The 25741-nt window shown below is 36.8% G+C and overlaps 1 protein-coding gene across 3 annotated transcripts in view; it reads right to left on the reverse strand.

Moving 5' to 3' along the window:
• CSMD3 (CUB and Sushi multiple domains 3) overlaps positions 1-24221 on the reverse strand; it is a 1145609-nt gene extending 1121388 nt beyond the window's left edge. For all 3 annotated transcript variants that reach the window (XM_040625739.1, XM_040625738.1, XM_008689272.2), the window contains exon 1: positions 24044-24221. In XM_040625739.1, the coding sequence (XP_040481673.1) occupies positions 24044-24221 (178 nt within the window). The remainder of the gene's footprint in view (positions 1-24043) is intronic.
• Positions 24222-25741: the final 1520 nt, after the last annotated feature.

Below are 25741 nucleotides of genomic sequence, written 5' to 3' on the forward strand. Positions count from 1 at the left end.
TAGCAGGGTCTTCTTTAAAACTGAAACACTTCATTAAAAAAGAAAACTTTATAGTTTTTGAAGTTAATAAATAAAAAAACATATCATTACAGGTATTGATTCTTGGTTATGATGGGATTCTTTAAAGCCTCAAACTTAAGTAGTTTGGTTTGTGAGATTGAATTAATTGAGCTAGCTTTGCTCAAAATTAGGATTCAATGATCTTAAATATGTAAAAGCCTAAAATTAGTTATTCATTCCCTGTGCTAGTAGACTTTATAGCACTCTAGACCAAAATAAACAGAAAACCTGTATTTCCGAATGAACCATGTTAATTTGAATATGACAGATGATGTTGAGTTGCTGAACTAATCCTTCACTGGCAACACGAATATGGTACTGACAGCTTCAGGGCAAGATCCTTTCAGTGTATTACGTCAGTGTATTTTATGATGGAAAATCTTCTTCTTTTAAAAATATATAACCCACAAAATTTTCTTATCTTCAACATAATAATTAAGACCATGGACTTTTAAAACCCAAATGTATGGGTTAAATTCTTAGGCTTGGACTTAGGCAAGTTATGTAATATTGTCAGCGTGAAAAGCATTGTGTCTCTGATCTTGGCACAGACAAAATAAAGAACTAGGAAATGACACTCAAAGTGAAAGCAGAAAAGTTTTATTAAACCAATAGTACAGTCTCTAGGGGAAAGTGAGCAGGTTCCGTGAGGTGCAACTCGACACTCCATTGTTTTCAAAATGGATATTCATTGGGTCTTTCTGGTCTGGGAGGAACTGAGGTACGGGGTGCAGGGGGGGTCTCTAATGGAAGCTGCTTCCATTCATTTGGGGGACTCCTCCAACAGGTTGGGAAGAGCAGGTTTTGACCCTACAAGGTTTATACTGGAACAATCATGGCAGCCTTTCTCCATCCTCATAATGGTACCTCATCAGGATTGTTGTGAAGATCAGATGAGGTTGTACTATGTATACAGATGATCATAATGCCTGTCACAGAGTAAGTACTCGGTAAAGCTTAGCTATAATTACTTGTATTAACTCCATCTGATAGAAACAACTCATGTTAACCAAGCTCACAGACATGAATGCATACATTTAAAATTTCCTCATATTAATTTACCATTAGAAGTGCAACCTTGGGATTAACAATACTGTTATTCAGAGAAATTAAAAAAGAAGCTATGTTACAACCAGAAGTTGGCTTGATGGACTGGAATTTAAAAAAACAAAATGTAGAGATAAATCAAGGCAAGTTCATGGGTTGGAGTTCCTTTCAGTTAAATCCTTGCTACTCAAAGTGTGCTAGTATCACCTGGCAGTTTTGTGTTTTTTTTTTTTTTTAAACATGCACAATCTCAAGTCTTGTTCCAGATCTTCAGATAAGAATCTGAATTTCCCTGCGATCAGAGGATTTGTAAGCCCATCAAAGTTTGTGAAGTGCTATTATTGATAGTGCTTAAAGGGCATGGGTACTTTGCCCAGCTGTACCCATTTGCCTCCAGTAGTGTTCTTCTTGTCTTTCCCTTCATAACAGGGAACACCATCACCACCACTACCCATCAATACATTCGGTCTTTACATATGTCAGTACCTTCTAAAGGGAATCATAGAAACTTTCTCTTGGAAGTGACTTGGCATAAATATGTGCTGATGACTAAATGTGACTTAAAGTTTGAGTCTTTGTGCACATTTTTAAGCTCTTCAGCTTTAAGCTGGTGAAGAAAGGAGAAGGCTTGCCTTCCAAAGGTCTAGAAATAACAATTTCAAAGACGGACCTCTTGAAATCAAGTATCCACTCCATTTTTCAATATCTCCACTTAATTCTATTATTAGGCTAATATTTCAAAACATAGGTCTACAAGAAAACTCAGATAATGACAATTAATTACATTAATCAAACATAGCTAAATGTTAAGTTATTAAGTTTTCAATGGGAAGTAAAGAAAAAAAAAACAATATAGAACTATTTTCTCAGCCTGGACAATAACCACTGAAGTATGCTTTTTGAAATGAGAGCAGGTACCAAAGTATAAACTAAATTGCTTTAATGAAAGGGGGACTATAACTACAATGCAAATGCATTATGAGTCTAGGGGTTACCCTTGGGGTGGAGATGAAAAAGGAGGGCGCATGCTCTGCACCTATGGCTGTTGGTCTGTTAGCCCCAAGGTCTTGGGAGCTACAGGTCAAGATGTTGTGCCCGAGGGCTGCTAATGTGTAACCTTTTTAACACTGCCCTTGTCTCGAGCTTATGTGTAACTAACTGCCTACTCTATCATTACCCATTCAAGGACTTGGGACTCAAATCTTTCAGGTCAAGGGATGAAGTTTCCTCAGGGCTTTCTTCCACTGCACATATCTAGCTTCTACCTAACAATATACCTGTGCCTTAGTTTCCTTATTTATATTACAGGATGATGACACATCATAGTGTTGCTAGTATGATTAATGAGCTTATAGAAGCCTATAGAGCATTTAATGTTAATATTGCTATTATACATGAGAGGAGACATCTCTTGGCACAAAATGCTTTTTATTAAGTCAATCTGTATGTTTTTCATTAGCCAGCACCAGTTAAAGAAACAAAACTTTGAGCCATATTGATCTTTATACACGCATTAACCCAAGCATTAAAATTGTATGATAGTACCCATAGAGGAGATGGACATATCTCCCATGGGATCTTGTGTCTGTAATTTTGCCTTGTCTTCACTAGATGGAGCTACAATTAGTTGAACTGGATAGACAGATGTGTCTTAAAAGTTGAGAAATCTCAGCTAAAGTTAATTGAATTTCTCCAAGAACAACAACCCAAAGGCAGGTTTTCTTCTTATGCAATGAAATAAACTTATCATTTGAAATTTTGATAATCTGTGTCTGATCTGGATTCGCTTGCTACTTTATAAATTGAAACATCCAAAGGGCACCTGGGTGGCTCAATAGGTTAAGCATCTATCTGCCTTCAGCTCAGGTCCTGATCCCAGGGTCCTGGGATCCAGCCCCACATCTGGCTCCCTGCTCAGCGGAGCAAGGAGCCTGCTTTTCCCTCTCCCTCTGCCATTCCCCGTGCTTGTGCACATTCGCTTGCTCTCTCTCTCTTTCTCTCTCTCTCTCTGTCAAATAAATAAATAAAATCTTAAAAAAAAAAATCCAAGCTCAAGGGGAAACCAGTTAATGATGAAAGATCATATGTTAACTTCCATATTTAAATCTTGTGCTAGCGGGAGATAGTTCTTTCTAATAGAAGTCACTGTTTTTTCTATTTCACTTAAAACTACAGTATAAAAGTATTTCATAATATTGTGTCTATCTCCTTACCACCCCCCCATCTTCCTTCCTCACACAGATGTACTGTGTTACCAAACAATTTTGCTTGACATGAATGGCTATATTTAATCCTCATCCCAATCTAGGAGACAGTTTTACAGATGAAAAACCAAAGCACAGAGGCATTAATTATCTTACAAATTCGAGGAAACTGAAGCAAGGTCTGTGAGCCTCACCAGTTTCTCTCTCACATATACACATAATCACAGACTTGGGGACCAGAGTAATCACAAACAGAAGCGAAGAAACAGCAATTCCTCTCAGGTTATATATAACTAACGGGACATGATAAATTAACCACTTAGTATAAACCATTGTATGTACCTTGAAACTATGTTCTATTACTGGCAAATTTTGGTTTAATTGCAAAATGGATATTTGGTTGACTTTAGTTTTATAAATTATATCCTAATATTACTTTCCATTACTTAGCAAGGCCAGTAACTTAAAAATGCAATTTCAAATACTGCTTTGTAAAGATATATCTTTTTGATTGTTTCTTCAAGATGAATAGAATCTAAATCAATTCTATTCTTATTAGATTCTATTTTTAAATTATTTCACTGAACTCTATACCACACAGAAATTGACAGCCATCTATATAAAAGATTTTTTAAAACACATTGGTTTTAAAGTCTACTATGATGGAAAATCATCCATTATTTTATTCTGACTACTGCAAATTATTCTTATCTGTAGGATAAAAAAAGCCTAGGTATTTAAAATCTATAGTAGCACAGTCAATGAAGAACTGAAAATATTAGTCACTTGAAATAAGAGTTAAATGTTCAACAAAATTTTTGAAGTTTATTTTAACAGGATGTGAGCTCTTAATTTTTGCTGGGAACAGAATGACTCTAATATTTGCACAGAAACAGAGAAAACCAATTTTAGGTCCAGAGATGGTAAAATACATAATTATTTTAGTTACAATAACTTTGTTAGAAAATCATAAAGGAAAGTTTTAAACCAATAATTTACAAAAAGTGAAAGATCTTCAGTTAAGGAAGCAATTTCTTGTAGAGCATAAGAATTTCTATACCAAATTTCAATTGATACAAAATCGGAAAAATCAGAAGTAATCTTTATCTTTAGATGGGTTATGCAATATGAGACCACTGCTCAAATTAATACTCTGGCATGTTTTGCTCAAAGGACTTCCAAATTTATGAAGACATGTCAGTTCACATCCTGAAGAACGTAACTCATGACATAGATATTTTAAGAAAATTTACATCTGTCAAATATTTCAGCTAGATATGATTTAATTAGTTTCCTTTTTCTTTTTTTATTTAATTAGTTTCTATCATGACAGATGGATTGCTTCAGATATGGTAGGTCAAATATCAGAATTTATTAGAATTTAAAAGCAAGAGACATCATTCCAAAGTGTCATGGTTACAGTTGTTAAAAATAATTCAGCATATATGTGTGTGTGTGTGTGTGTGTATACATATGAACAAGCCATGAATCATCCCCAGTTTGTGAAACTGTTGAAAGAAAGAGAAGACAATGAATTAAAACATCTGTGTTTTTTGCCAATGCCTGTTGGTTGACTTGTGAATGAATTTTACAAATATTTACCATCCTGTTACTTCCAATTCAAGATACCCTTGAAACAAAAGGAATTTTGCCAAATATTCGATAATAAAAGACCAAAGTCAGCAGTATGATTTATGATTCCTCACTGATATCATAGTGAATATGCATGAGCTAAATTTTAAGCTTCAATAAAAGGAAATGCTAACTTGCTAGACAGATATTATTTATGTTGAAAATAAACATTTTATCATATAATGCAATAATAATGATTTTACATATTTTAACATGAATCAACATATATAATATTTCTAACAGTAGTTAAGAGTAATAAGTAAATTGTTTGAAAATACTATTAGAAAAATGTGAATATGACTGATATAGATAAAATTAGGATTGCTTTCAATATACATAATATACCCTTTCGATTTGACCTTAATAAAACTGACATGACACAAGTTAGTGAATTTACTTATTTTGGACAGAATTACTTGTGAAACTGATAGGCTTTTGCGTCAAATCAAGTCCTTTTTTTTAAAGATTTTATTTATTTATTTATTTGAGAAAGACAGAAATAGCGACAGAGAAAGCATGAGCTAGGAGGAGAGGGAAAAGTGCAGGACCGGATCGCAGGACCAGGACTTGATCACAGGACCCTGGGATCATGATCTGAGCGGAAGGCAGACCCTTAACCAACTGAGCCACCCAGGCGCCCCTAGCAGGTGTAAGTTTCTATCACATTTCACGGGATGCAGAAAACTAGTACATAAATACGTAGAATACGTTCAAATACTTTATTATTTTTTAGTATAACCTATGTAGTTTTTGTTATACTGGAACATTGAATGTGATACCTAAATATTTCACTTTTCAGGATTTAAATAAATCATACCATAATTAATTTTCACTGGATAAAGCAAAGTGATGATCAAATTTTAAAAAATGGGAAAAAAATACAGTGGAAAGCCGTACATGAAATGTTCTCTTCTGTTGGCGGTGGTGGTTGTGCTACAAAGTGTAAAAATTTTGCTACCTACAGGTCATATTTTTTTACAGCTATTTTATCCTGCTTGCCAATAACATTACAATGTAACAGCAGTTTTCACTAGGTAGTCCTATACAATCTAATAAATTTTTAAAGTCGAAAACTTGGCATTGGAAATTATTGCATCTCTAAAACAAAAAAAATGTCAGATTCATTCATGCTGTGGAAAACTATCATAATTCCATTTCTATAAACTATGTCAGCCTTGCAAATAATCACCTGTTACATGCCCAAGCACTGAAAACTGGTTTTAGCATCCTAACATTCCCTGTGCTTTTGAAGCAGCAGGAATAGAACAGAGTTTCTGGAATATGCCACTTTCATCACTTTCTGCTTCCTTCTTAGTTAACTAAGAAGTAAATTAAAACAGAACAAGTTAAATGCAAAACCCCTAACTGAATATCTAAACATTTTTCAACTATGTCATTGGCATATTGTAAACCATTTATCAGATAGTGGTCCTATTAGTTTTATTAAAGATTTTTTATAGCAAAATGAGTGAAGTTAAATAACCTGACTTAACAATATGCTATTTGAATTAATTTCCTCTTTATTACTTTTTAAATTAAGAGAAAAGCCAACAGTTATAACTGGCATAAAGTATCAAATGGCAAAATTCAAGCTTACTATACACCTACTGTCAGGGAGACAATGGGGTATATTTTTTAATGATAAGCTCTTTAGAAATGCAACCTTAACATGTTAATATAAAAACATATTATGGAATGATAAACAGCTTTGATGATTATAATAATATAATTGGCTCCTAAAGACGAAAAGAAAATAAAAAGAATTATTTGTGAAGCAACTTGAAGCAGATAGCATAGTAAAGTAATAGCTAATGGTGCCTCTCAGAGCAAAGCATGTCACGTGACTTATATTCCTCCAAAAATATCTCATGGTCAAGAAAAAGAAGATTCAAAAATGAAACATTAAAAAAGCACTTAAATGTTTAAAATTGAGGAAAATAGTTTGTAAAGTAAAAATTGAAATAATCAAAGAAAGGAACAATTTGGTGAGTTAAACAATAACATAGAGGTGCGAAGTTTTGAAAATGCAAGGGATTTTAAATATTTGCACCAAATTCTATAATTTAAATATAATAGAATGGAGACAGAGGGGAAAATAAAAGCAATGAGGAAATCATAGTTGGAAGAAATTGTCTTTCTTATGACCTGAAAGATAATATCAACAGAGATGGTAGGAAGTTGTACAGATGGTGTTTCAGAAACAAACTTCAAAGATGTCTTAAACACTAATATTATTTCATACCTCAAAGAAAAATAGAAGTTCATGAAGATAGGAGTTTATGAATGAATTGAGATAACCCACCTTGAAAAAATATAAATATCTAAGAAAAATAGTTACAACACAATTGATAGGCTGTCTCATTTTTTTCTTTTATAAAAGTAGGAAACCTGAAACAAATATGCCCACACATTTTCACAAATATAAGCAATGCTTCAAGAGAAATTTCAAATTCTAAAACAGATAAAAAAGACAAGCAAAGAACATTAAAACTTTAACAAAGGGCAGGTTAAGTGGCACAAAATTAAATCAAATGGCAAGTTAGAAAACTCATGGGAGAACTAAAACCCAATATATTATAACAAAAGATTACAGGAGGCAGAGAAAAAAGCAATATCAATGCAGGAGTTATTCATTAATAAAAGAAATATATACAAAATAATATTTTGAATGCCAGAAAATGATAGGTCAGTTCATATTCTGTTATATTTCAGTATTATTTAAAGCAACAAACATCTATTACATTTCCGCCTCTAGAGCACTGTGCAAAATTCCTTGGAGATGTAAAATTGCCAAGTACACAGTCATTGACCTCTCATATTTCTCTGTTACATGAGGGAGATAGAATATGCATAAATTAATGAATACAAGACAGATTGTGGTAAGAACTATAATTCTGATGCAACTGAAATTTAAGGTTGCTATGAGGAAAGAAGAGTTTAATTTCAACTAAATGGCATCCAGAGAAAAATATCTGAGAAGGAGAGGTTCCATTTCAACAAATTGAAGAAGTAGGGGTATATTTTAAATTGGGGAGCAGGCTTGTTTTGTTTAAAACAAAAAACTTAAAAATCCATTCCAGAAACAGTAGAAGAAAGCAAAATAAACACGTGCAAAAACCAAAAAAACCTCCTAAATGCCAAACTATGGTCACTTACGGGGGATGAAGAATATTAAATTCTATTTGTTAAAAAAAAAAATTTATCTGTTATACTCTTAAGTGTAAATTCATTGAGTTGTATTTTCTTCAGAATCACAGGTCCCTCCATATGCTCCTCTTTCCTCAACCACTAGAAAGTCTAAGATCATAGAGGACTCAGTTTCCTCTGGATACTATGGCCAGCCTCAACAGTTTATTATCAGATTTAGACTTGTTTCAAGAACAATATCAAAAAATCAAACAGAAGTCAGAAATACATCAATGGTCAAAGAAGAATGGCAATAATTGAAATTAGAACTTCATTGTTAGTGTATTTGGAACTTTCCAACAGGGTATATACTTTCTTGAAAAATTTTACCAGGAGCACCCATTTTGAGAATTATAAAGAAATACATTAGCACCGTTGCTATTCCGTCTGCTAGATATGTGGAGCCATCTTGACAAATATTGGGTTGGTTAGGGACGTAAAATGGAATTTCCCTTATTAAAAAGTAGACTAATCAAAATCTGTTCTACATGTACAGTCACACACACAAAAAACCATAGTTTGTCATCCATTTATAAGTTTATAATTACTACAGTAGTCATTGTTGTTGCAATAGTCCTCATTTGTGGCAATGTATACTTCATAGAGTGCTTTCTCATACTGATCCATTTGGTATCAAGATTACATGCAGTTTACAGAGAATGTGTGAGATAAGGAAATTGAGCCTAAAGGAAACATGGCACTTAAAGTCACCTGGCCAGTAAGGATGTAGCTGGTATTAGAATCCACCTTCTATTCTATCAGATTAGAGATTGAGAATAATAGTGAATGTTTCCAAATTCATTTGCTTTCTAATGTATTGAGCATTATTGAAAATATGTTGTGAAGGGACCGCATAGTAAACAATTATTTCTGATAGCAAGGGTAATTCATCAGGGCTCGGTAATTCCTTGGATTCTTACCGTAATGATAATGAAGGTAGTGATATTTTGAAGTAAGGGACTTTAATGCAGATCATTCAAGTAAAAGATATTCAAAAGTGAAAGTAGGAAAGGTGATTCATACTTTTACATACTGAATAGCTATATAATTTTTTCATAAATTATCTTAGTTCCTAGATATCAGTAGCCACCGTTAACAGTTAGAAACATTAGAGTGTATAACTGAAAGATTTGGGCAATATAGATTGATTTTTCTAAGTACAGGTTGGACCTAAACTAAATTAATGAATTCAATTAACTGTAATCCAATTCAAGTCTCCAAACGTTTATTGAGTGCTTACTCTATTTATAAGGTACTGAGTTAGCTATGGAGATTCCATGGTGGGTAATTTAAGATTTTTTTGAAGTATTCCTTTTTACTTAGTAAGAGTCATGACTTAAGGAAACATGATTTATTTCTTTTACATTTCTAAGAAATAAATTCACAGAAAGTTTTCCATGAAGTTTGGGTTATTGAAAATAAAGAAGAATATAAGTAAATGTGAAATGAGACCTTATACACACATTACAGTTAAGGCTCCCTTTCTATTTTAATTTGTAAAAAGAAAAACAAAAAACAGTATCAGGCAGAATTAAATACAATACCTAACTATGATAACATAGCACCTAAGTTTTTTCCACAATACATATTTTTTTCACTCTAACAGTAAATTATAACTTAATAAAGGATTCAACAAAGCATGTCCAAACACTAACATAAGCCCTGTCCCTCTGGCAATATAACTAGTCTGACCTTTCTAAATTGTTTCCCCTGACTTCTCCTGTTTCTCCTGCCTTCCCTTCATTTGAAGCATGTAAAATAAATTGTTCCATGTTCAGAAATACTCACTCCAGAAAAAAGAATAACCTTATCCATGTGAAATAATTCAGAATTCATCTCAATCTCAGAATTCTTTTTTTTTTTTTAATCCTCAAAGTTGATGAAATCCTGTTTGGTGTGATGAAAAGAGCAAGGGTTTTGAGTTGAGCAGGCAGAGTTTGAACCCGATATTCTCCATGTTAGCTAATTTTCTCTACCTAAGTTGTTTCCTCAAATTTAATAAGGAGTTAAGTCTATCAACCACTCCCTTAAATGAAAGGCACTCATACTCCACAGTAGCAGATAAGGAACGTCAGTTTCTTTTCCTGCCATGAAGATGGGAAAAGAAATGAAGAATCAGAAAAAAGTAGAAGTGCCTAGTGATTTCCCTTATAGAGGGAAGTGTTTTCACATGTAAAATGAACAATCATAAAAATTGAAATGAAAATACAGGAGACAGAATTCATATATTATGAATATTTGTGCTTAAAGGTGCTATTAATAAAAATGCATATACTTCTTATTTTACCTTGTGTTTACTCACTATTAACAAAATTTCATTGACTGCATGTAATTTAGGGTTTAGAAAGTACTTGAAGCGTGTGTAATGGTTGCCTATTTTAACCAAACACCCTTCTCAGAACTAGCTGAATTAACAAAGATACTTGTTCCAAACTCTGACCTCAACTAATTCTACCCCTTTTTATAGTTTTCATGAAGGCTGGCTATATACATCTTATAGGTGGCCTTTCTGATATTTTTCTTGTGTACTGACAAACAAGCCTCCCCATTGCATTTTAAACAAACAGCCCATGTTATGACACAGTTGTTATATGTAAATTATTATTAATACTTTGAAAGAAAAAAGAGAGTTGGAACTTAAGAAGGAAAAACAAAATGAGTAGAAAGGCAGTGCAGGGTCCTTTGTATAATACAGCTTTGTGAAATGTGAAAGGACTGCTTTCTTCTTTGCTATATCAAAGAAAGAAAGGAGTTTAGATGTGGGTTTTGAGATGTTGGTGCAACCAGATCAGCATATCCTGCAAGTTAACTCCCATGCATTAGTATGGGATCTCAATAAATGGAGCTAATGCTATGTGTTGTGGAAAGTGTTAGAAATTCAGTGTGGTTCACAGTAGTCCTTCTTTTAGTTGTACCAAGTTAAGTAAAACAATTCATGTTACCCAAAGTTCTTTTATCTCAAACTTCTAGATTTACTTTTTTCACTGGAGTAATCTAAGCACAGAAGATAGCAATTTGCATAGATAATGGAAATGTTTGGTTTTGATCTTTCATTAAGAGTCAAGATTTTGAAGTTTAGAAATAGAAAAATCCCTTAATATGTGTCATATGAATAAACATTAAATCTGGTTTCTTACACATTAAATCACCATTAGATCACCAAGAAGTGAGCTTTATGGAATGTGAAAAAGGATAGGGAGATGACAATTATAAAGCATGATGTTTGTGCAAACATTAAAATAACATGGCTCATCAGAGTTTGAATACGGGGGAATGAGAAAAATGTAAAATACAAGATCAAATTTAGAGAATGTTCTAACCTTGTAAAGATAGATCATCCTACTTAACTCCTATATAGCAAAATTGGCATTGTCCCAATGCCAGTATTTCTTCCTGTAACTATTCATACATCCTTCTATTGCCTTTAAATCACGAATTAAAGACAAAGCAAAGCAAAACACAATCTACTTATAAAGTTCTCCAAAAAGACAAAAAATAAGGAATAGAAAACTATGACAGAATCTGTTCTATTTATATTTAGTTATTTGTTTTTCCCTTTGCATGTGTTGACCTTGGCTCAGCGCATATTTTTGTGAATCACAAAATGAAGGGGTAGATATTTAAATTTAAATTCAAAAGCATTAGCAAGCTAGTGAGTTCTGAGGCAGGAGCTAATATGAGGGAGAAAATGGGTAAGAAGCACAATTTGCTGATCACAAAATATCTCTACAATCACTGTTGTAGAAATACATGTGAGCTCTTCATTAATACTGGATAAACTAGTTAATATCAGTTGGCTGAACAGAGAGGAGTCAATAAACATTTTTAATTGAAATTTATAAGGGAAAATTACATTAGATCACAAAATGATACATTGCTTTGGAAAATTTCGATGTCTATAGAATGTTAATAGTTACCTGTGATAGGATTTAAAATATAGGATATAGAAATAAATGTGGTGTAAGCTACATTGATATTTTATGATAAGAGAATCCCATTGATGAACTAAACAATTTCACAATAACCCGGTTGCTTTGCTATTATGTTCACAGGAAATCTACTTTAAAAAAAAGACTGTTTTAGGGTAGTGACTAGATGTTCATCTTTATCTCCTAAACATTTTGACACATATTGGCCCTCAATAAATGATTGATGAGTGAAGGAAAGGGTTAATGAGTCCCAGAACTGATAAATAAGCTAAGGATTATTTTTGTGGAAATAAGATCTACGGACCACAGTCTTTCACAACTCCTAACTTAAACTATGTCAAAACTACAGTATTTAATTCAAAATAATACTATTCTAACAAAAAGTTTACTAAACCAAATCGAACTTTAGCCCAAAGAAAATGATGGAAACGGTTAAGATAATATATACATGAAATAGCACAAGACATAACCTAATATGTCTAACATCTTCCAACTTCTTTTGAGGCCTTTGAGAATTTTGCTTTTGAAGGAGTTATATAACCAGAATATAGTTTTTCAAAAATATGGAGATTCAATAACCTATGCAACGAGAGGTAAAAATAAGTAATAATCTTCAAATTATTGAAAAATGGTTAATTTCTAAGGATTTACACATTGGTAGTATTTAAAAATTAAGTTCAAAATGTCATTTCTGATTTTCATCTATTAATATATTAATGAATACTGTCAAGTTAACACAGATATTAAAGATTTCCTGGCACTTTGCTAGAAAACTGATTTAAGAGTTTCTCTTTGACCTCCTTTAAAAAGATTTAACAGATAAAAGAGCATCATTACTAGTTGAATTTATAGATGAAAATTTTTCTTTAAAAGCCATGAAAGGACCATGGGACATGAACTCAATACAGGTAATCATAGGCCTGTCAACATTTCTATTGCAGACTTCATTTAAGAGGGTTTATCATCTCCATCATCTTAGAAACTATGAAGCTGGAAGTTGGCACACAAATTAGCAGCATGGATGCAAATTTGTTTACCCAAAACATTTGAATCAGTTCAGCTGTTTTGAGTTAGACATCAGCCAAAAACCTTAACTCAGAGTTTCTCCATGTATGTGAACACTGAGTAAATATTTTGTCTAGACTACATAGTTCAGTCAGTTAGAGCATGGAACTAATAAATCCAAGGTGGCACGTTTCATATCCAGGAAATTTCCTTGTATTTTTTCTGCCTGTTCTCCTACCTTTGATTCGTTTTCTTGCAAATGCAGCTTTTAGCAACACAGAGCTCCACATTAGAACATGCAGATAGATCAGGTAGATTCATTACCAAAATTGGGGGGAAATTCAAATTACACCTCCAAAAACAGATTTAAAAGAGTCATTCCTATATATGAAAATATAGTTTATATATTGAAAACAAAATCATTTCTAAAAATTACAAATTTTTAGAAGTTAAAGTCTTTTAACATTATCTTATTATGTTTTAGTAGAATAACAAACTAGATTCATATTCTCTTCTCTATACTAACACACTCATAATAAGGTACAGCTTAAGTTTTTTTTTTTTTTTAAATTAGTGACTCATTTGGTAAACCTCAGGTATCCTTTACGTGGTATTGTAAGAGAAAATGAAATTAACATTTTTTTTCAGATTTCTTTCAAGTCAAACAACCCTCATAGTGTAAACAAACAAACAAAAAAAAAGTTATGTCCTTGTAGAAAACTAAAATAGATATTTGAGAAATTAGAATAATATTAAACAATAAAACAGAGCTGATAAATTTATTAAGTAACTGTGAATGAGAAACAAGTAGTTATTGGGAACGTGAACAAGCTCAAGAAAAGGCACTTAATTATCAATCTGCTTCCCATTCCCATCACCAAAATCAAGAAAACAAAATGTTAATTTGTAATTTAAAATTTCAATAAAGTGAATTATTATAATAGACCTAATTTTAAAACAGAGAATTTGGCTAATAGTCGATTTACAACATTAAATAAAATTCTGGAATGCATAGTGGTAAGAAATAGACTAGGATACAGATTTTAGGTGTACCTTTAGCCCTGACTTTTGTCAGCTTTGGAGAAATCTACATCTAGCTGTTGTAAGATACAAAATTATTTAAAATAAGGATGTCCCGTTAGAAAGTATCCAATGTAATAAGTATATTCTATGAGTAATCCATATGAAGGCATTTTTAGGATACCTGAACTTCAAAAGTAAAAACGTAGGTTAAAATGACATCTCTAAAATTATACTCAAAAACGAAATTTTAATAGTGCAAGTAAGAAAAAGGTTAGCTTATATCAGGAGAGTCAAAAGTTCAGAAAGGACAAAAGTACGTATGTTACATATGAAAATAGATTTTATTACCTTCACAAGAAAAGGTAGCACTAACTTTTTTGTACTTAAGTATAGTTTAGTATATGTGTAGGTGCATTTTTTTTTGTGTGTGTATATTTCAATGCCCCTATTTAATTTTTAGGTTAATCTTTACACTGAATGTTGTTTCTCATTTACCGTTATTACATTTCTGTATCTGTGTCTCCTTACATGATTACTTCAGGGAGTGTTATTTTGGGTCTGGTCACAATTTGGGGTTAGGCAAAGTGGTCTCTCCTCTCAAGGTTTATTCCCAAAAACCAATTACGACTAAATAAGGAAGCTCATAAAGCAGTACCCAATAAAGAGAAACATGTACTGGACAGGAAATTTAAAGACTGTTCTACATACTTTAAATCTTGGCAAGTCACTTCATATCTCTGTCTTATCTCTTCTTTACATCACTATATGTGTTCTTTTAGTTAGGATGTAGTTATGGAATTAAGTCGACTATGTGGATGGAGCTTGGATATGATGTTTTTAAAACACATTCCTTTGCCCTGACAAATAAATCTAATGCACATTCCCTGACTATTAGATACTAGACTAGTTATAAGAACTTTCCCGTCATTAAAGATCTATAGAACTGAATGGACGATTAAGGTACAATAGGGAACAAATTTATTTACCAAGTTTTATGATACAATTGGTAAACCATTTTATATCCAAATATTATTTTATTTGTGAAGTTCATAAATTCATCTGCATTTATAAATTTTACATTTTACTCAAGAGTACTGGGTTAGAATCTAAGGGTTATAAGTTTTGGTTCCATTTTTTTTATCCTTAATGGACTGAATAGTTTTATATCTTATAGTGACATACTATGCATTATTGTGCATTTACTTTGCTTAGTATTGCTTATAAAACTAAATACACCTTTCACATCTATCATACAGGATCATGGAAAGAAAAATGTCAGGCAACTTGAGCAAAAAATGTTGAAGATTATAAAACAGAATTTATGTATTACTGTAACCACGAGAATATATATATGTATATAGTATGTAAATATATATATATATATACTGAATATTAATTTTAGTCTTTCTTTTAAATTAAATTCTCAAGGTCTCAGTTTTTCTCTTAAAACTGAGGAAGTTTAATTAGGAAATCAGTCCCTTATAGTTTTAACTTATAATAAGTCTATGAGGTTCTGAATCTATTATCATTTCAGATTTCACTCAAGAGCTAGCTAACCTTAGGATCATGGAAAATCATTGTACTTCTCTGGCCTCAGGAAATGTGGATCATTTGTAAATGGAGATAACAATCTGTATATAGGAGATAACAGTCATCTCACAAGATGCTTGTTAGAAGTCAAAGCAGGAAAATGAGGGAGAGAACCACTGTTTAAGATGTAAACCATACACTTCACAGAAAGGGCTTAGCACAGAGATTTCTACATTAAAGAAAAAAAAAGACAACAAAGAATTCTACCCTGGTACTATTTCCCCAAACATAATAATGTCCTATATCCTCTCTCTAGGAAGCACTTCTGAGCATTCTAGAGTCAACCTGTTGGATTTATTTAATGGAAGACTAGAGGTAGTCCTAGACTTTCCAATGTTATTTGAGATTTAGTAAATCCATTTCTGCAGCGTCTGTTTCCACTTATAAATTCCCTTTCAAAGTGGTATCCAACTATATTTTAAACCTTTTCATAGTTTTAAAAAACCTCCTCATCATTTAAAACTATATAATCATAAATACTCCTTTTAAAATCTGCTAACATAAAATAAAGCAAGGAAGAAGAATTTTATAATTTTGAACATAACAAACTCAGCTTTTAAGAGAATCACTCATCACTTTTTATATATTTCAATCACTTTCTGAACATTTAAACCCTTCAAACATAGTAGTATTTATTATTTTGGAAATTTTACTCCTATATCTTAAAGAGAATTTAAAAATATATCACAGATCACTAAAATTGAAGATAATCCCTAACATTATCAATTGTTTTTACACTATTAATATTTATAGAATGTACTATAATTTATATAATTTATATGGTAGAGTTTCGAACGACACCATTGTCTTATATAGATCACGTGAGAGAAATGTGCAGTTGTAAATGCAGATGAAAGGGACTGGTAATTTTATGTTAATATGGCTTAAACTTTAAAAAAAATGAAGAAAATAAAATCAGAACAGATTTTCTAGTTCAAAAGCTTTTAAACAAGAAATTGTGTCCAGAGTGTGAGAAGAAATAAAAAAGAATTTGATTTTAAATACTATTCCTTAAAGTTCTATATGAGACATAAAAAAAATTCAATACACTGATTTGATTTTTATCGACATGTAAGACTTGTATAGACTTCATTGAAGATATGACTATTTGATGTTACATATTACATCAACCTCAGAAAATATTTTTATTCCATAATTGTTTCTTTTTGTCTTCTACAAGACAAGTGACTAACAATTTTAAAAAATTACCATGAAACATGTAATCACTAATATTCTTATATAGTACTAATTGATATATGGTACTTAAATATTGACTGTTGTGATCATCTTCATTGGTATCATCTGACCAAGCGCTAGTAAACTTGATAAGGTGTGGTAGAAAGAGAGTTAAAAATGAACTTCACTGCCCAATGATCTTCTCTCAGTTCTGAAGCTAATAACCTTTGTAACCTAGTAAAAATCACTTATCCTTTCTGGGCATGGCATTTCCTGTGTAAAACATGAGCAGCAAACTCGCTGATACTTAAGAACTCTTTCAGATCTGTAAATACCACAGTTTGTGACAAGATGAATTAACAAATTCAGTAAGTATATTAATCAATCAATATTAAATTAATGGTGGAATATAGTGGATGAAATTAGCCCAGGAACAGGGATAACATTTTTAAGCTATGGGTCTGCCCTGTTGCATGGAGCCAGCCCCTGAAGGAACTGTATAAGCGTGATAAGCAGAAGTTTGAGGGTATTTTTCCAATATCTAATAGCCTGGGAATGTGGCCAAAGTGAAATAATAGCTAGTGAGAAGATGCTACATTTTTTATTTACTGCTATGGGCAAGTTAGGGCTGCAAGTTAGGGCTACAAGTTAGGGATGAAGTATGTGGGAATTTACACTGGCTTTGCACATGGAAATGTATTTGAATAATACTGATGATAGCTACCAGACACTATATATGTTAACTGGATAATCTTCCTTTCCCTATAGGCCTACTGAAATTCTACTATCTCCTTTTTTTTTTTTTTTTCCAAATAGAGACTACACCTGGAGTTTAGGAAAGTTGAGTTGCTAGTACAAATAAAATTGCTGGCAACATCATTATTTGACTTCAGGTCTCAGCAGCTGCAGAACTCTTGCTCTTTATTGTAGTGGCTCTCAAACTTGAGAGCACATCAGAATTACCTGGATGACTTGTTAAAAACACTAATGTCTGTGCCCAACTACCAGGGCATCTGTATCAGTAAGCCTGCGGTGGGCATCTGGGAGTTCATATTCTTAAGTTTCCAGGGAATGTTAATGCCATTTGTTCAGGAACACTTTGAAAATCACTCTAGTGTAAGCATTTAAAAACCAATAGAATAATATTGTGATATCTAATACCACATGATAACCATTGATATTATTACCCAATTACAAGATGTGTGATGCATATGAATATTGTAAATGTGGACTTTTTAGAGGAGATTTCAGATGGGGTTGTGGTCAATAGGCCATGAGTATATAGAAAATACTAATCTTAGTAATCTTTAACTAGCACCAAGCTGTAGCTTAACAAAGGGCCTGATGGCATGAAATGCATTTGATGGCTACACGATTGGAGGCTTGAGAGACGGAAGGAAGGATGACCATCAATACTGAAACCCTGAATACTGGAAGGTATTTGACAAATTGATTTTTCTGTGACATTTGTAAACTTGATATTCCTGATGAGAATGAGAGGCTTAAAGGGGGCCTAATTCTAAGAAAATCTTGTATACATGGAGACTGATCTCTTTGGAAAATACCACGAATCACCCAACTGCTCACTCTGAGAGAGAAAAGATGAATTTGGTAATAATAGCATCTGTGGCCTCATCCAAAAGCCAAGTCAGAATCGCCATTGTATCCTTAAACTACACATCCCTTTGTCCTATGAATAAAAGGGATGGACAAAAGAGGTAGAAAGGGAAGCTATGTTTTAATGCAGATAGATAGATAGATGATGATAGATAGATAGATAGATAGATAGATAGATAGATAGATAGATAGATAAAATGGCCTTCAGTTTTATTTGTATCTCACACTTTTTCTTTATATCTCACACATTTTTCTAGTCTCTTTAATTTGCAATCATTTCACTTCTAATCTTTCAAACACTGGACTTTGAAGTACAAAATGTCATATTTTCTCAAATAGGCATGTTGCTTAAAGTAAGAGGTTCCTTAGTAGACATATTGTTTGGTGCTTCACAGTAATTTCCTAAACTGGACAAAACATTGAAGCCGTTTCTGAAGACCCTGATGTTAAGTAGAAGAAAGTCACCTTTTGGTACACAAGGAGGAGGATATTTGGAGACTAGCAAAGTTCGGTTTAGTCCCTTTCAGTTATTTGTATGTGAGATCTAGGCAAGTATTTTAGCATTAAAGGGCTCCCACGTGAGTACAAAGACATTATTAATTGCTCTACCTCTCCTACCTTTTTTCACAGCTCACTTGTGATAGTTTTACTATATATAGAACCACGTACAGATGCCATTTGCTATTGCTTTATTATTTCACTATTTCCTTAGATACCAAATCGTGTGTTCAAGAAAAAGTCAGATATACCCAAAATCTATTCAGCTATCCCACAAACAGTAAGGCTAATTAATATCATGAAGAGTAATAACAAGTACTGCAACTAAGTCTATGCTCCTAGACTAATTCTATGCCTTTTCTCCTTGAAGGATCTCAAAGGAGCTGGCATCAGGTTTTCAAGGGGTTGAACCCTGCTCCTTAATTATTTCTGTTCACACACTCTTCCTTCACAGGCTCTATGCAGCCTTCCCTCCTCCCCCCGCCAATCCCCCAACACCAGAAGATTCAGGAAAACATGGTGCTGCAAAGTGACATTTTGGAACAATTTCAACAAGGTAACTGTCCAGGGGAAGTTTAGCTCAAAATTCTGGGAGCTGTTCAAGCCCTTTCAGGGTGGTGAATTGGGTTGGCTTGGCAACTCGGTGGTGCGAAGCCTCCTCCCCGAAGGCGACGTGCTCAGGGAGAAGGGAATTCGCCTGATGCCTGAGTCTATCTTTCTTTCTATGGTCGTCCTGCTTCATTATTATTCTGCAATGTGCTGCAATCCCTGTGCGCCTCTGGCTTTCAACCCTGAGCTGGCCACTCCAGCGGCACTGGTAGAGGACCACACGGTGACTGGGATGACCCCATGCTGTTTCATGTCTTCTGCCCTTTCCCCTAGGGTCCAACTAAGCCCTTGTGGCGCTTGAACCCTGGGACTGCCTCCTACTTCTCTTTTTCCCTAGCGACGGAGCTGGGGTGGGAATGAAGGGGTCGTAGAGGGACAACAATCCCAATCACTTGTTCCCCAGTGAGTTTTTCGAACTCCCTGAATGCCCATCACAGGAGAAGTTGTTTGAGTGAGGGCAGCGCTGCGGGCAGCTTGGGGAAAGGGAGTTTTCTCGGTGCCCGCCGCGGATAGCGGGGCAGCAGTGTCCACAGCACCACCGACCATCTAGAGTCCGGGGAACATAAACGCACTGTTTACCGGCCACGCATTTCAGCCTCGGATACCCACACCGACACACACACACACGCTCGCTCGAGGCTTTCGGAAGGCCCCTCGGTGTCAGTCCATGTGGATCTCCTCCTCTCAGCAATGCACACACGCGCCAAGGCCAAGTCAGGCGCTCAGCTTCAACCTCGGGTGGTTCTTTTGAAATTTCCTGGAGTCTGGCCTTCTAGAGGAAATTAAAAAGTATTCCCAAAGGAAAAAGACGGGAGGACACCTGTCCAAACTGCAGCGGGACCCCTGCCTCAAACACACAATGTTATCTCTCACAGGTATCTCAAACGTGCTAACCTCAAGGGAAGGTGTTTTGACTGTGGCGAGGAAAGGGGAGTGGGTTTTGGTGGTGGTGGGGGGGGTTGTTCTGTTTGGTTGGTTGGTTTGTTGTTATTGCTTTGTTTAGACTTTAACTTACTCCATTCCCTTTTGGGAAAGCTCCCTCAAGATATGACAGATGCGACGCGCAGGGGTCTGAGACCTCTGGGCGCGGCCATCCTGGCAACGGCAAAAGATGCGTCAGAGTTCGCTAGCAGCTTTCCTCCCGCAGGGTCACCCGCGACCTTTTTTAGCTGAGGAAGAGGGTGTAAAACCCACTCTTCCAGAAGAGCTCTGTGGCGGGAGTCCTATCTCCTTGGAATCCCAGAGCACGCAGAAACGTGGATCCTTCTCGAAGTCCGGGGTCCTGCCTGAGCCCCAGGAAACACTCTCCGATGCAGGGTGTGGAGCGCAGCACACAGACTCCCACCTGTCGACCGAGGTCAGTGCTTTCTGTACCGTCGCAAGGTTCCTGTACCTTTTGCATGGTACCTTCTGCACTGGCTGTGAGATCTCCCGAGATGGAGCGTGGGAAAGTACCCCCGAGTGTCTGTTTACGTGGGCGGGACGTTTAAGCACGACTTGGAGATTCACAGTTTCTATGTGAGTGAACCCTCAACAGACATGCAGCGGCTGCAGGCTGCATTTCAAAAACCTCTGCCAGCCTTGCCTGCCTGCCTGCGCTGGCGCGCGCGCGGGAGGGCGCGTGGTGTGTGTGTGTGTGTGTGTGTGCGCGCACGCTTAAAATAGGCATGCATCAGGTCTAAGCAGCGCCCCACCCCAATTTGGAGGCTTCGGTCCGCCACCTTTTGAGATGTTGACAGTGGAGATAAAATGACCTGATAAGGTTGGCTGTCATTCAACTCCACGGGAGCAATTCCGGCCTACTACTGAAGGCCACTTTGTCTTCTACTCTGAGGCGTTTCCTCCCACTGAGCCTTTGTCGTTGCTGTTGCAGGCAGAGGTGAGATGGTGAAAGGATGAAAAGTATGGGCAGAAGGTGTAATTCTTGAGGCCTGAGCTGTTTACGTGGAAAACCGCGCACCTCAGACTTCCCGGAACACTCCCGCTAACCTAGATTAGGACCTGCAAAGCTCTTAAAACGACTCCCCATTCTGAGCTTTCCTTTGGGCCAGAGAGTCCAGAAGAAACAGTGTGGAAAACAAAAGCGGGCATAGACATTGGGGGAAACACCATTCCAGCCATTTCAGCAATCACGGTTTTAGGAAAGCCTTGAGACTGAGGGGAAATTAAGAAGAAGCGAAAGGAGAATAAGCGACTGTTAAGAATGGCACTACCCACGATAGGGAACAGGTCTAAAACGTACAGCCCAGGTAAGTTTGGTTCTCAGAATTTTAGGACAGCGTTCCAAGTTGTAAAATATGGGAGAAACCTTCCGAGGGGCAGATAAGTGACGAAGAAGAACCTTATTACCATTAAAATGTTTTTTTAAGTTCTGTAAAAATTGATTTTGAACGGGACCAAAGCAGTGTGTGACACACTCTTTCTTCTCGGTGTCCCTCACAGTGGAATACACTCAGTGGAGACCAATGGTCTCAGTCCAAAGTCCAGGAGCTGTGAGTAGAGGAGAGGGATCCCGTTTCTGGTGCCATTTAAACCAAACTAACGCGCCCTTCCTTTCGGCGGCGGGTCTTATTCAGAAAATACGGTAGGTGCGGGCCGCCGGGCTGTAATTGCAGGCAACGCGGTTCAGTGTTAGTCAGGCGTGCTCGCCCGGCCTCGGAGACTCCCCCACCCATCTGCCCCTCGAATGTGTTTTGGCTCAACAGGTATCACATGAAAACTCGCACTTAACCCCGGTCATCTTCTAGCAGGAGCCACCCCAACGTGTTTCCTGCCAGGAGCTGTTGCTGGCTCCCTGCGCCTCCCCCACGCCGAGCGCTTGTCTAGCAGTCAGCCCCAGGGCCATCCATTAACCACAGACTCCCAGTGGCAGGCGAACTAAGCATAAATGTGAGGCTCCTCGCACGTCGAGCCGGCGACGAAAACGAACCCATTGTAAGCAACCCAAGACGCTTTTTGTGCACCAGGCAGTGTAGTTACGCCGCTTAGGACAAGCGTTTTGCCTTAGAGCTGAGCTGAGACTCCAGGGGAAAAAAAAAAAATCAAGCTCTAAGGAGCAGGTTGGGATTACAAGACAGTTGCTGCCACAGACACCAGAGGCGACTTCTTGGCATTTAGGGATGTAAATTAAAATTCGAGACATGTCACCCATCGTTGCTCCTAATAGAATGAGAGGTAACCCCTTCAGCTCCCTCCACCCAAAACATGAATTATCATTTCCACTGAATGCAAATGGACTGCCTTCTGTGGGGGGACAGCCAGCTGCAAGCTGGACAATAAACTGTTTCATAGAGACGCGGCCCGATTGCGGTTCAGAGAGGCACTCCTTTACAAAGGAAGAAGCGTCCAGTTTGTGTTGACAGCCTTGGCGCGCCTGGGCCAAAACACCCCCCACCCACCACCCACCCTCCACCCCCACCCCCAACACACAGACACCCGGGATCTGAAACTAGCTTCACTGAAAGCGACATCCATCTCATCTATCCGAGCTGCCATGAGTATGGGGAGGTGATTTTTCAAAAATGATGGCATGAGTCATAAACACCTCTGAGTATTCTTTGCAGCAATTAATGGGCAGCAGGGTGCAGGAGAAGTTGTGGAACAGACCTGGGAATCTATTTTTTCCCGAGGACAGTTTTTCTTCCAATGATTCTGACTGTCCCTTGCTTTCTTGCTTAAGAATACATTTTACATCCCAGCCCCCCCCCTTGTCTGTGCATGTGACACTCACTCTACCTGTCTGAACGCTAAGACTTGCTAGGGATTTTCTTTTTGGTCCTCAGCTAATGACTTTCCTCCTACCTTCATTCATCCCCAGAGGTGGATCTTACACTTCCTGGCATCTCAGACCCTTGTAAAGCCTCATTTTAAGCCAAACCTCTACCAGGGCAGCTCCTCTACCATTTATCAGTGCATAAGAGCCCACGTAGTAATAATTCACATATGCATTCAGACATTCATGTTTGCAAGGGGATGCTTGCAAGACCCCTGTGCCCTAATGCATTTAAATACATTAGCACATTCCTAGCATGTCAGTAACTTTCCTACCTGAAAGGGTTAAAAAGCGTTTACACCAGTGTCTTTAATATAAATATTCTAGCCAAAGCATCAAACCCCAGTGGTTTGACTAGAAATCAAGGTAATCCTCACCACCAAGTAAAGTCTTGCAGAGGAATTCTGCCTGGATATCCACTAGTTAGGGGCTATACGAACCAACTCACGTATTCGTTTGAGCATACTGCAAGAATATTTATTGAGCACAAGCTCAATCACTGCATTGAATGCCAAATCTGGCAAGCAAAATGCATTTCCTATCTGGGGGTGGGGGGCGAAAGAGCTGTGAATCAACTCCTTCTTCAGTATTATTATTTTATCGGTGCAAATTGCAAAGTAAGCTACCAGCCTTTTTCAAGCGACAAGTCAGCTCACCTCCATCCAAAGCAGAGGGGACCCCGAAAGCAGACCTACCTTTCACACAAGACACCGTCAGTAAAAAGACGAGATTCCAAAACGTAAATCCACTTTTAATCCCCATTTTCTTCATCAGGATGAAGTCTAGGCGGCCACATTTAGCGCATCTTCTCGTGCCAGGCTCCCGGGGTTTGGATTCCTTTGCTCGGCTTTCCCCTTTGCGGATCCCTTTCATATTATTCGCGAGCTCCTAATTCCTGCTCCTCAGCCCGGCGCAGTGGAGTTGTTGCTGTTGTTGGTGCGCGGTCACAGCTCGGAGTGAATGGTGTTTCTGGGATACCACAGCAACCTTGACGAGGACTCAACCATCTCTCCAACGGGGGCACAAAGTCTCTGCTACTCTGGATTCTGTCTTTTCCTGTGCTGTTTTTCCCCCCCTCCACCAAAATCTACCTCAATTCTAGCTCATTATAGCAACCACCAGAAACCACTAGTGAGATTCTTGAAGACCAGCTCCGCTCTCTGACAAACTCCCCACAATATTTGAAATTAAGGGGCTTGGTTTATTTTTTCCCCCCGAATAGATCAATTCCGGCTGTAAAAGCAGCCAGAGAAATATTATGTTAGTGAGCTCTCCGATGCAGCTTGTGATATAGAAACATGTTAGAGGAATATTTTAATCGGAGGATCTGTGTTGCTTTTGGGGAAACCATGCTGATAATGAATTGGCTCCATCGATGCCCGCGTCCTTATAATGGGACATGTGTTACTACTGTAGTTGCAGTATATTTCAGGCTGGCGTCTCGCATTTATTATCCTGTGATTTAATTGAAAAAGAAGACCACAGAGAAGAATTTATTTGCACACATGCATTTACATATTCAAATGCCTACATGTAAACCCATAATCAGGTTTCCATGATTCGGTAAACCGATTTTATCCGTGACCAGGGCGGGGGTGAGGTGGAGAGGGAGCCAGTCATTTCCCCAAATAGTTCGCCCTTTCATCCTCCCCAGCCGCTTTTCAGCGGCTGTGTGCTACTGTTAAACTACTTTATCTGTGGTAGTTATCTAGAATAGACTCATTTGTCTTAATTCTGAATCAGCCCCAAATATGTAAATGGAAGGTTTCTTTCAAAACGTAAAATGTATGTATCTATACATCTGGACTTGGCCGCTCCACACACCATTCAAGGGTTAACACTGTACAAGGGAAGAGTTCTTGCGCCATCTACTGGCCATAGCTCAGTCACTCGCTTCTTTTTCACATCTATAAAGGATCCTATTTCCTTCGTCCCATGGTGTAGGGGAGCTGAGTCCCGAGACAAGCGCGTTTTGCTGTGTCTATTTCTTAATCTTTTTTGGCTGATCCTGGTCTGGATCTGACAAAACGCAAGTTCCTTAGACTAGGCGCCGGATTGACGATCTGACTTTTCTGGAATCTGATCCCATCTTGAGGGGGGTCGGGCTGCAGCACTGATTCTGGGATAGATAATTGCAACGGGTTCCTGGCTCCATTGGCTTGCTGAAGGCTATCAGGGGATTAGCATCTATCTTCAGGGTTTGGTCAAGAGAACTGCCCAATTTGAGTTTGCATCTCTCCACATTGTCCACAAATGATGGCTCCCGTCCCATGCACCCCAAGATCACCCTGGTCAGCTTTTGTCCCCGAGCTCAACGTGAAACTGCCGGCTCAGGGGAGCAAGGTTGTTCCATCTGGAGGGAATTCTGCTCCGGGAAGTGGGCATACTGCGAT

Source organism: Ursus maritimus, unplaced genomic scaffold (assembly GCF_017311325.1).
Source record: "Ursus maritimus isolate PB19 unplaced genomic scaffold, ASM1731132v1 scaffold_9, whole genome shotgun sequence".
Lineage (NCBI taxonomy): Eukaryota > Metazoa > Chordata > Mammalia > Carnivora > Ursidae > Ursus > Ursus maritimus.